This window comes from Pteropus alecto, unplaced genomic scaffold, assembly GCF_000325575.1.
Source record: "Pteropus alecto unplaced genomic scaffold, ASM32557v1 scaffold76, whole genome shotgun sequence".
Taxonomy (NCBI): Eukaryota; Metazoa; Chordata; class Mammalia; order Chiroptera; family Pteropodidae; genus Pteropus; species Pteropus alecto.
Genome location: NW_006443138.1, coordinates 27,433,713 through 27,446,318, shown reverse-complemented (window position 1 = coordinate 27,446,318; position 12,606 = coordinate 27,433,713). Strand labels below are relative to the sequence as shown.

General features: G+C 45.8%; 1 protein-coding gene across 7 annotated transcripts in view; it reads right to left on the bottom strand.

The window, feature by feature from the left end:
* The window catches only part of CRACR2A (calcium release activated channel regulator 2A), a 137,018-nt gene that overhangs the window by 52,099 nt on the left and 72,313 nt on the right, over positions 1–12,606 (bottom strand). For all 7 annotated transcript variants that reach the window (XR_001517948.2, XM_015598496.2, XM_015598498.2 and 4 more), the window contains one exon: positions 193–283. Coding sequence is in view for 6 of the 7 variants with exons in the window: in XM_015598496.2 (XP_015453982.1) it covers positions 193–283 (91 nt within the window). In the remaining variant the exon portion in view is untranslated. The remainder of the gene's footprint in view (positions 1–192; positions 284–12,606) is intronic.

Below are 12,606 nucleotides of genomic sequence, written 5' to 3'. Positions count from 1 at the left end.
TCAATAAAAATAAATAAGTATATTATATGCCATGTTTGAAGGTGACGAGCACCTTAAAATAAATAAAGCAGAGACAGAAGGGATCAATAGTGTCAGGAGTAAGGCATTACAATCTTAAATTGGGGGAGGTGGTCAGAGTAGGTGAGATTTCAACACGGCCTGCAGAGCCAAGCCCTGGTAGGGGACTCTTACTTTCAGGAGAAACTGCTCCTTCTCACTTTTGATTTGCTGTTCCATCTCCTCATAGAGATGCTGGATTTCTTCATCATAAGCAGCAATTTTCCTGCAGAGATGGTAAAAGCAGAATCTGATGAGGTCTATGCTGAAATTTCTTGATCCCACAGAAGAAAGTCCTGGAGCTTGGGCACCAGAAACCCACCTGGAGCTGTGGGTGGTAAGTCAGTTCAGCCCAAGCTGCAGGATCAGCTCCTCAATTTAGCTGAGCACAGAGGCCAGCAGGACCCTCTCCTCCTATCTCCTGTCATCACTTGCAGATGACCCACATGCTCCTTGGGGAAGCCTCGCTGGCGCCATCTTCCTTTACTCTGCTTTTTCTCAACACCAAGCCCCCTGGTCTCTGCTACACTGACGCTCCCTCCTGCCGGTTGACCCCTATGCTTGTAGACAGCATAAAGTTGCATGGGCTTTTTTCTTGTTTGGTTTCTTGGTTTATCTTGTTCCCACTTTGGATGCATTCTCTCTACCTAGCTACATCAGCATTGTCTGGACTGTACTAGTGGGCTTTCCTAAAATTGTGTGATTAAGTTTATGCGATGCACATTTCTCATAAGATCTCAAAAGATTATACGATAATAACAACCACAACAATCATACCTCTTGCAAAGAAAGGGGCCACACCTGTCTAAGTGCTCATGCCCTCTAGGCATGGGATCACAGGCAGACAGTATGAAAAGGGCAATGCTAATTAAAGGCTGGCATGATAATGAGATGTCCTAATCTCAACCCCCCCCCCCCCCCCCCCGCCACACACACACACACACACACACGCACACGCGCGCACACACACACACCCTGGCTTCAGTATCCTCTCCCTACTCAGAAGAGCCCCACAAGAAAGAAGGAAGTTCCTGGGTACTGGGCTTCTACACCAAGAAGAAGAAAGAAGTGTCTGTGGGGACAAGGTTTGCAGGTCATCCCAGGATTTGATTGTTCCTCTTCTCCCAGTAATAGATCTCTCTTCAAATGCCCCCCCCCACCCCAAATCAGACAGAAAGGATCAGGTATCAGCATTTGAACTGAAACTAGAAGTCATCACACCAAAGCATTAACCTTCCCAGGGACTGTGTTTTTACACCTTTTCTCCGTCTGCTGTGAAAGGCCCTCTCTCTGCCCCTCACTCTCTGTTTCCTTTCTCTCCAGGCTCCAGTAAACAGGTTGATGTCATGGCTTTCAAAGTCCTCCACATGATGGCAAGCCCCCTCTGCCCTTGATTCAAGGAGACTTTAATAACTGAGGAAGTAGACCTGGTTTTTCTGTTCTAAGAGGTACTGGGGAGATTTCTAAAGACAACATTGAGGATGGGAATGTATTTATTTCCCTGAGCCTTCCATCATTTTAACCCCTACCTCCCTATGTCCCTATGTCTGCTGGATTCTAATCCAGTGACAGCTGCCCCTGCCGCCCAAGGCTGCACCACAGCCCACTTGCTGCCCCTCCCTCGCTAGCTACCTGTGGGGGGAACACTCGGATCACATGCACAGACTGAGCAAAGACTAAGGAGCGATTTTGACTGGCATCCTTCCAGTTCTACAGAAACCATAACAGACCCAGACAAAGGAACTGATGTGAGTGTCCATGGTCACGGTCACTCATATCGATCAGAGCACCAGCCTCTGAGTTCCCTTTTTTGGCTGTATCTCAAGACCAGAAACCCGACTTTGAGTGAATGGCCCCAGGACGTGCTCGGCAAAAGGTGACAGTTCTTCAAGACCTTCCACAAGTTCGAGCCCTGTGTCTACCATTGTGTTCGGTATCCTAGGTGTAACAAATGTCTTTTGGGCTAAGAACAAGAAATCTGTTCTTGGTAGATGACAGATGTTTTGCATTGGTACTTTTGTTCATAGCTAACCAATAACAATTATAAGCAAATCTTGGAAAGAAATAAGGAGCAAAGGCAACTGCTGTTAAATAGGGACACCTCAGGGGTAGAAATGAATAGTTTGAAAAAGCTTTCAGAAAGAATGGTCTTCTCTTGGACCCTGGAATTATCTTTCTGTGCTCAAAAAAATTCAGATGCTAGATGACAAATGGTGTCAAGAAAACCTTTAGACAGTGATTCCAACTATATAAATACTGAAGAATTAATAAAGTGAGATGAAAGCAACTTAAAAATTGATTTGGTTCTGTTAAAACAATATTAATTACAGCCATTCATATAAGCTGTTTACTATTTATGTCTAAAAACTATACAGGGCATTAATTCTATACCATCATTAAATGTTACATTAACTTTGCTCTAATTTTTATGTGATTAAATTAATAAACTATGTTTTTCACGCTCACATGTCAGTTTGCTAATCATGAAGTAATTTTGCAAACTGCTAAAAAGCAAACTGAGGGAAGGCAGATATAGCCTTTGAAAGGTGTGTGCTCCTAGCCCTCCCTCACAAAGACTGGGTCCACTGCAAATAAGCCCTAAAAGTCCGGGAGGGCATCAGTGACCCTGGGCCCAACCAGACTCGTACATAGAACCGAGCCTTTGGAAATGCATTGGAATAAAGCTGGACTTGTGGGAGCTTGCTCAGGCCTGAATGACTTTAGAGGATGAGCCACGGCTCCTGACCAGCCTGGATTAGACATGCAAGCCCCAGGAATGGGGAATGTTAAGGTGCTGTTCACACCATTCACATCACTAAGGCTGCTCAGGAGTCAGAGCCCTGAGTTCTGATCCCTGAACCAGTTCATTTCCTCCGTGTGATCTTGGGCAAGCGCTCTGATCTTAGATCCCAGGGTAGTACCTAGCCTGTGTTTCTCCCAGCACTATCATGATTAATGACAGATAAGAGAGAGGGTGTGGAAAGCACTTAGAACTATATAGCCCTAAGTAAATGTAGAGGTTATTTATTACGGTAATTATTATGACAGGCTGCAGGGGGCAAGGACAAAGTACTCTCCAAGGGGAGGGGGGTCTTAGTTTCAAGGATAAAAGAACTGCTGGGTTTGGAAAGGGTCAGAGGCAATCAGAAAGATGAATAGAAAGCTTAGTTAATAAAAACTGCTGTCAGGCCAATCCGTTAGAGACAAGGTTGTGAGAGCAGGAGCTGTAGGGCCAAAAGCCTGCATCTGCAGGGAGCTCTGCAGTGGCTGTGAGAACAATAATGGCAAGAGACACTCTGAAAATGTGTGCGCACAGGGTATATGGTGTTCCAGCCAGGCACGCCATATTCTGCCATCAAAGGAAAGAGGCAACCAATTATGTTTGCGTGTTATGTACATTTTTTGTTGCCATAATTGCTGAAACTACTCTTATTGCCTGATGTGCAGAAATATAGACTTTGGCGTCTTCTCCATGAGGACTTCTCCATCTATTCCAACTGGTCCGCTTCTCGGAACACGTAGGATATCATATATCTTTATCTGACATTTAATTTTAAAGTCCTGAACAACTGTTTCATTTGGGTTTATGCTGTCTCAATTAGTTTATAAACACTCAGATATTTATATCACACACAGGTCCAGTGTTCAAAATGTTAATGCTGAAAATCTGTAAGAAATCAACTTAAGACTTTGGATACCAAACTCAGAAGCCCATGGACCATATTGAGAGAACATCAGATTCCAGGAGAATTGATGAATTTCAGGGTTGGAAGGTTTATCTGATCCAACCACCTATTTTCCCAGTGGTAAAACCCTTGCCATTATATCCCCACCAAATATTTACCCAAACGAGGTTAGAATACCTCCAGTGATAGGAAACTTGCTGGATTTCTAAACAACTCTTTCATCTTTGGAATATTCTGGCTCATAGAAATATGGCTTTCTATGCCCTTATCCCTGTTTTCATCAATTAAAAAAAGCATTAAGACTTCAAGGAGTAGTAGCCCTGGGTTCAGGCCATGCTTCTCAACTTCCTCTAACCCTGTCTTACATGGAGTTTTTTAAAGTCCCTTCACCGTTCCCTTCCTCTCTGAATGGGCTCGCATTTAGCTTTCTCAAGCCATGGAGCCCCAAACTATTTTCCCTTTGCATTCATGATCAGTCTGATCAGTGCAGATTAGAGCTGGACTATTGCCTTTCTCATTCTAGATGCTGCTTATTTATTCATGCAGCCTAAGATCACATAATTTTTCTTGGCAGACACATCATAGTTGATGGATGGTGAATCCATTTGTCAACTAAAACCTCTATACTTTATGGCTGTGTGATTGTATTTGTTTTAAAGATGGTGCTACTGAATCATATCTCTCCTATTTTGTCCTTCTGCCATTAGGTTTTTGGATTTTGGCAAGATTGTAAATGTAATTCTGTTATATTTCATGTTTATTAGATTTGGTCCATCTTTCTAGTCTATCACCAACTTAATGAATCCCAACTGGTTGTTCAGTGTACTCGGTGACCTTACAAGTTTTGCTGATAGTTTAAATTTTCAATCATAATGCAAGCTAAATAATCGATAATGTTGGTTTCGATTTCTTCATCTATCTGAGAGTTATTTAGAAGAGTGTACCAATAAACAATATACAAACTATTGGTTTCCAGTGTTATTATTTTATAATAAGAGAATACTTACTTTTTGGAACTTATTAACCTTTCCTTTATAGCCAAAAATATTATCAATTATATATAAGTTCTATAAGAATATGTATTTTATTTTAGGGCACAGAATTCTACATTCAGCTCTTAAGGCTGCTGCTTCATAGTTTTGAATATTGTATATATTTAATGTATTTTTTTGCCTGACTAATGTGTCAAATTTTAGACAGGGCTGTTTAAGTCTTCTAAAATTCTTCTAAGGTCTTATTTTTATCAATTTTTCTTTGTTTTTCTAAAAGTTTCTACCTTATATATTTTGCTACTATGTTGTTTAGTGCATAAAGGTTTATATATGTTGTATTTTCTTTATGGATAGAAATTTCTGCTACAAAATATTCCACTGTATCTCCCTTTATTAGTGCCATTGGTAAAAATGTTGAACAAGATAAGGACGACAATCTGTAATAGAGCTCTCTGAGCTATTAATTAATAACATGTGAGCATAAATATTAAGCCCGTCTTCTATGAGTTATTCTCAAATACTCTCCCTCCTCCTTTCAGGGTGGTGTTTAATTATTTCACTCTCTGCTGTCTGTGCCTTTTTATTTTGAGCTACAGGGGAAAGGTGGGACAGAGAAAAGATGGTTGAAAAAAAAGACATGAGTTCTCAGGGAGACAGAGGGACAAATGTGTGAAGGAGCCAGCCAGAGTAAATAATAGTCATGAGCACTAATCTTTATTCTCTCCCCTCTACTTCACTATGATGGCTGGATGACTCCTTTAGCATCTTCCATGGCAATCCAGGTCACAACACCCCTGTGGACAGCTATGATTTGCTCAGAGTTCATTAGACCCAGAGTTAGAAGGCCTCAATTCAAATTCTGGTTCTGATATTTATAAGCTTTTTGTCCTTGGACAACTTACATTACCTCAGTGAGCCTGACATTTTCAGGATCTGGAAAATCCGATGGCAATACCTACTATAGAAAAGGGTCGTGAGGAATAAATAAGAATATACAGGTGGAAGTGTCTAGCACAACCAGTAGCAGGTCGACTGAATTTAACAAATCCTAATGAAATGAGTTTTCTGCGTCTCCAGAGGCCTGAGAACCCCATTTTGTGAAGGGGCAAGTAGAAACTGAAGGGATGCAAGCAGCAACTTGGTATATGTGGTCATGGTCGGAAGGCATGTACGGGAGTATGGAAGCATTAGGGAGCAGAAGATACGGAGAAGGACACATGCTGGGTGGCTCAGTGGAGAATACTAAATGCGGGAAGAGATCCATAATATCATCACTAACATTAAAAAGTATCGATTAAGTCCTTCGTAAAGCTACAGTCTGAGTAAAACAATTTAGACTTATGAAATGGTCTCTGCACACCAGGAATTTAGCATCTAAAACCACCAAGTCCAATGTTCAAGTGGCATGGAGAAAAAGATCAGGCAGGAGCCTCACACAAAAAGTGACCCCACCCCACAGCGCCTTGCTGGGCTCCAGCTGATGGTAATTCTGTGATCACAGTGCCCTGACGGAAGGGAAGTGGAGAAAGCTGCCTGCTCTGGTGGTGGGGAGAACGGTAGAGTTGTCAGGGGAAAAGTTAAGAAAGGCTGAGTCCAGGAAAGGGAGGTTTTCAACAGTGAGGGGAAAGAGCAACGATTATGTACTGAGGATGCCATATGGGCAGTGATGCATCTGAAAGAATGAGTCCTACTAAAAGCCAGGAAGAAGAGTTCAGGTCCAATTAAGAGAATGAAATGTCACCCAGGGTATCTGACTGTGCCAGATGGCCCCCCTCTAAAGGAGGAGCATAAGTGTGTGCGTGTGTGCATGCGTGTGTGTGTGTGTGTGCATGCGCACACGTGCGCATGGATGCATGGTAGTGGAGATCTAAGAATGGCATATGTGAGAAGAAAGTAGGGGTAGGGAAATAGCGATTCTCATGAAATACGAGGCTTAGGTTCTGATAGCCCTTTACAGATAATTTACAGGGAACTGGAAGGCGAGATGTAGTTAGCAATAACTTACCCTGCCAGCCTCCGATGGGGACTGTAAAAATTAATTAACCTTCACAAAGTACTCTACACTCTAGTTAAGGTATCACACTAGAGTAAAACATTAATACTCAAAACTGCTGGGGGCCAAGACCTCCCTGTTTTAGAATATTGCTTGGTCAAAACATTGTTTTCCTGTTCTCTCTTTCTCTTTTGCCTTCACTTAGGAACAAAATCCATTTCTAGAACCTAGAAAGTCATCTTCTAGGTTCTAGGTAGGAGTGTGCTGAAATCATTCCAGGAAAAGAGTACCTTCTTTCTTCCCTAAATGAAGGTATAGTCTTGACCTTGGACAGAACAAATGACACCTTTACATTTTAGATAAATTTCAGAAGCTTGAACTCAAGGCAGAGCTTCAAAAATGGCCCCTGGCCTTGGAGAGTAATCATCGTGATGCCACGTGTTTCTGCGTGAGTGGGCAGTAGCCTGATCAATGTCTCCTAATTTGTAAAGTGTGGTGAAAGGCAGGTGCAAAGGAAGAAGAATCCCCTCTCCCCATCACAGACTGTGAGCTTAAAAAGCTCGTGTATTCTCACCTCTTTTGTTTTACATGGGAAGAAAATGAGGGTCAAAGCAGTGAAGCTACCAGTCTGTGGTCACCCAGATTCCTTGGGTCAGAGCAGGGGGAAAACGGCCTCGACTCCCAGTCCCATGTTCCATCCAGAACAGCACACAGTCTTCCGGAGCATCCTAAGTTTTAAATCTGACAACGCCATACATTTGCATTTAGGATTGTCAACGATCCAAATTACATTCTGAGTCTGTCAGTTGTGGCGTGAGCAGAAACTGGAGCAAGGAATGGGGCCAACTGACTATACTACAGGACTGGAGAAGGCCGAGGTCATGGCCAGGGCCTGGCTCTCTTTCCTCTGTCTCTCCACCCCCACCCCACATGGACTAATGACAAAGTGAAGATTCTAGATGGAAAAGTTTCAGCGAGTCAGCTATTTGATGAAGAAAGTGGAAGCAAATTCAGCCTCGGCCATAATGGTGCATGAGAGATTCAGACTCACTACTGCCCCCTGCCACCTTCTTCAGGCAGTCGCAGTCTCTGGACAGCAAGGAGAAGCTCTTTCTAGAGAAATCTTAATTTAGGATTTTCTTGTTCCCCTGAAATGGGTCTCTCTGGTTCTCTCTAATTCCTCCCCCCGTCTCATGCGTGTGCAGACACACAGGATTAGAGTAGCACTTAATGAAAGGAAAACATAAGAGTTTGTAGAAAATTCTGCAAAGGCTGTGAAGCTGCCAATTGAATTTTCAAGATGGATTGTTTCTCCCTAATTAGATTCTGCTGTCTTGTATAAACCAACTTTGCAGCTTTATCCCATCCTATAAAGCAAACCATTTTTCATTAGCCAGGTTTGCAAATGATGCCCATGGAGCACGCAGAGCACAGAGTCCGCACTTTTCCATTTGCGCCGAGGGTGATGTTAACTAATGTGCTGCTGCCTCAGATAATAATACACCAATAAAACACAGGTGCCTGATTAAGCCATAGCCTCACCACCTCCAGCCCTCGCTGACAACTTATCTTTACTCTTAGAGCAGAAGTAAAATTATAGACCAGAAGGGCACCCCAGGTATACCTTTTGCAAGCTGATACATTCTAGAAAGACAAGCTAGAGCAGCATTTCTCAAAGTGTTTTTTTTGGCCTGCCTGTGTCGGAATCACTAGGGACATGTGCTAAGGTGCACACGCCTGGGCCCCTCCCCAGAACGTACTGATTTAGACTCTCTGGGGGAGGGACCTAGGAATCTACCCTTTAATCAAAATTCTCTGGTCGTTCTGAAGCAAGCTAGCACTCAAAAACCATGCGGCTAAGGTCCTTTACAGGTGGCACATAAGGGCCACCTGTCATATATATGATGCTTTATTTGTTGCCCTACCTGGAGACAAGGCTAAGAAAATGATGACTCCCCACCCCCCACTCCCACCGCGCCAAAGATTCTCAGGTCCCAGTTCTCAGGCTTGGGACAGGATACTGGGTATCATAGTTGGGGCTACCTGTCAGGCTGTAAGACACATTCTCTCCTGGCCTGGACACGGTCCCAGGGCCTAGGGAAACCGCCTTAGACAGAAAGTGCCTAGATAGTGGGGGGCAGGGGCTACGATTTCAGGGCCCGCACACTCCCAAAGAAACTGCCTGAAGCCTGATTCAACTGGACAAGAAAAGACTGTGCAGGTGAGGAACTGATTCCAACGAGTGCATGGGCAATGTTGCTAAGCTTGCAAAGGCCAAGTGTGGTCCAATGATGATGAGGAACCCGCAGCCCGGGTGGCGTTCCTAGGCTATGGAGCTACAGAGGATTGAGCCGGGGCAGGCAAGAGCAAAGCTCATGACTGGCCTTTGATCTAGAAAGCATTTTTTTCCAGAGGTCAAAGCACTCCTGAGTCATAGCCTAATTCATCTTTACCCCCAGCCAGGGGGTTAGATCTTAGAAAGGAACCTAACCGTGTCAGCTTATCTAGCACAGATTCCAACTCTGGTCAAAAGTCAGAATCCTTCAGAATATTTCATAAACTCACACATTTTATAAATGCCCACCCCAAAACAAGTGAACTGGGCCTTCCTGAGTCTGAGCCTCGGCATCCCTTAGCAATTCTGGTGAAAGGCCCAAATCTACTGCTACCTCCAAACAGAATCATTCTGCTTCTGGAAAGCTCAAGCTTTTATCCCAGGGAAAGGTAACTGGGGAGGATGGTCAGAAGTTCCTCCCACATCTAAACTGTACCCTTCATGCCAAGTGTAAAATTCTCTAAGCTTCTGCACAGTGGGCACAGAGGAGAGTGGCACAGTAGCAACCCAACTCCCACTTTTTTGGAGAGAAGTGGCAGCCCCGAGGGAGCATACCTCCCTTTGGAGGTTCCGCAGAGGAACTGGGCTTTAGCCCTAGGTTCCTGCATTTGACATTGTTCCCCACCTCGCCCCACAGGGCTGGGACTACTTCCCAGTGGACACGCAATAGAGTCAAACGTTGTACCCAGGATTCTGACTCAAATTTGAGATTTCTCATCTTCTGCCCCAAAGGACAAAGGGGCAGAAGAGTGAATGCTCCCAGACTTGCCTCTTCCCCTATTCCCATACGCAGGTTAAAAACAATCCATGGCAATAGGTCAGGGTAAAGAAGGCCCAGATTATTTCTGGCAATGCCCCCGAGGTTGGGTCTCCTGACATCAGCTCAAGAGCTTTCCCCAAACACTGAATTCAGCTGCATCTTCCTACCTCTCAGACCTGGAGGTGAAATGAATCTAAAGAGGAAAATGAGGTGGGCCTGTTTCACTCACTGCAGCAAAACTGTAACTCTGAGGGATGCAGCCCAGCCTGGGGAGCTGGGGACAGGAAGTCCATGTCTTGCTTTACCTGACTGAGGCCAGATTACCGCAGAGGTCAGCCCCATCTTCTCTGAGCCCAGTGGGAGAAAGAAACGAGGTGTGTGGTTTGGAAAAGGAAGAGGAAGCAAAGGCAGCTGCTGCCAATGGCAACGCTGTCTAGTGTTTCAGCAGCATGAGAATTTCTGGTCGTCTGTGTGGCAGACTTTTTATGGGTATAAGCTCTGCCTCATCAGTGTGATTATAAACTCCTCAAAGATAGGGACTCTGTGTTCTATTTGCTAAACTCAAAGCCTGGCACGGAGTTAAGGGCTTATTAAATGTGAGAATAGAAACACATGGATTGTATCCCCTGGTGTCTGGCCCTGAGCTGGACACGCAGCAGTAACGACGAGCTCTCATCACCATCTCTGGGACAGCTGCTCAATTTCTGGATGGAATTGAAAGGTTATGCCCTGTACTGAAAAGTGAGCTGTGGAGGAGTCTGGGAGATGCTCTGCAATTCTCAGGATTCCCCAGCTCCAGCTTGCACTGGGCCCTTCCCCAGAGCTTCCTTTCTCTTCCTTCACAAACTCCTAGATACAGCCCTTCCACAAATCAGCCTAAACCTCCAAACTCATCTCCCAGACCTAGAAAATGTCCCAGAGTCACTTCACCTCACCCTGAGTCATGTATAAAGAATCTCATTTCAATATTCTATACTCCATTGGGGATTGTGGGTCCCAGGTCTGGCTATGATCCAGGCTCACGTCTAGGGATAGGACTCCAGATTTAAAATGTTACATTTATATACTATGGTGCCTGCGCCTAACTTATGCAAGTATGACTCAACTTATTGTTTATTACGCATGTGTGGCACTATTGTTCTCTGACATATATAAAGCCCATGTGGTCCCCTAGCGCAGAAGCCCATGCTCCTTGCAATAAAGTTGGTGCCTGCCATTTCATTCTCATGTTAGCTACTCGTGCATTCTTTCAACTGGGCACCTCACCACCGAAACCTTCCTTTCTTGATCAGCTCGGCACTGACATGTGGCATAGACGGCAGGATAAGGTGAATTCAGGCCAGAGCACTCTGGACAGACCCCGGGTAGAGGACATGTGGCCCCCCGTCTCCCAGTGGTATCCCATGACCACGTATCTGGCTACATGGATGTTCCCGGAGTATTGGGATGGAGTGAAGCCATGTCCGGAGGATGTCCGGAAAGCCCTGGAGATGCTAGAGCTGAATGTTCCAACTGCTCACTGGGAGGCAGCGGGTCGGGTGGCCTGGATGTTCCTGGAGGTGCTGCGGCAGGCCAGCCTGGAGGTTTAGGACCAAGCTCAGCGGGTGCAACAATTGCAATGTCAGGAAGAAGCACTGGAAAGGCGGCTGGAGGCAGCAGAACACATGCTGCAGGGCCCTGACAAGTCACTGCCATCATCCTGGTCTGGGAGCCCACCGGCAATACCCCGGCAGGTGTCGCCAGTGATACAGGTTGAGGTAGAGCAGCCATTGGCCCCTGGGGGCGGGCAAGCTGGTGGTGCACCCCCAGGCTAAAAAGCATACCACCTTGATCCAGTACACCTCCACTGAACTCCGGTTCCTGACGAAACAAGTACGGTGGAGAGCCACGGAGATGGTTCCAGGTTGGCTGCTGCGGCTGTGAGATGATGGGGCTGAAGGGACTGGGAAGAGATGGCTCAGCTGGCCTCTGTAACGGTGATACCATCCCTCAGGCAGCACCTCCAGAATGTGGCATGTATGGTGCAGGGTGCGGGCAACCACTCTCTCATTAACTGGCTCATGTTCGCTGCATGGACCGTGTGGGCTGACCCTGAGGAGCAGCCAGAGACAGTGAGCAGATGGACAATGTACTTAGATCTGGTCCAGGTAATTTGGGAAATGGGCATGTGACAGATGATGTTTTGCGACCAGCACACTAGTCCCAATGAGGAGGTATTTACAACCTGTATGAAGGACTTGATCTTGACCACTGGCTGGTACTTTTGGCACCATGGCAGCGCTGCTGGCCCCTTATGTGGATAGGTGGATCCACTAGGTAACGGCCGCCATGGCAAGGTTGGGGGATGTGGAAATGAAATGCAAGGAGTGTTCCACCCAAGCGCGTGCTGCACCACCCCCTGCACTCCCAACCCAGCCAGTGCATCGACAAAAGCGTGGCCAAAAAGGGTGGTGGTGGGGGCAAGGGGGTGGGACGGAGCAGCGCCCAACCCAATCAGCCGTGAAAGTGAGCCGCAGGCAAATGTGGTTTGATCTCCTCGCCACAGGGGTCGCTGCAGGAAAGACTGAGCAGCAACCTAATGAAGTGCTTCTGGTGCTGTGGAATCAGCTGCGCCCTGACCAGCAATTCACTCCCATTCCGGGGAAAGCTACAATCTGTGAGGTATGGCTGGACAATTAACTCCCTGATTAGGGATTTGGCCGGGTCACCTGGTTGGCGAGGGAGCCCGCTGACCTGAGGCCACATGTGGAACTGACTATACATTGGTTCCCCCTGCCATTTAC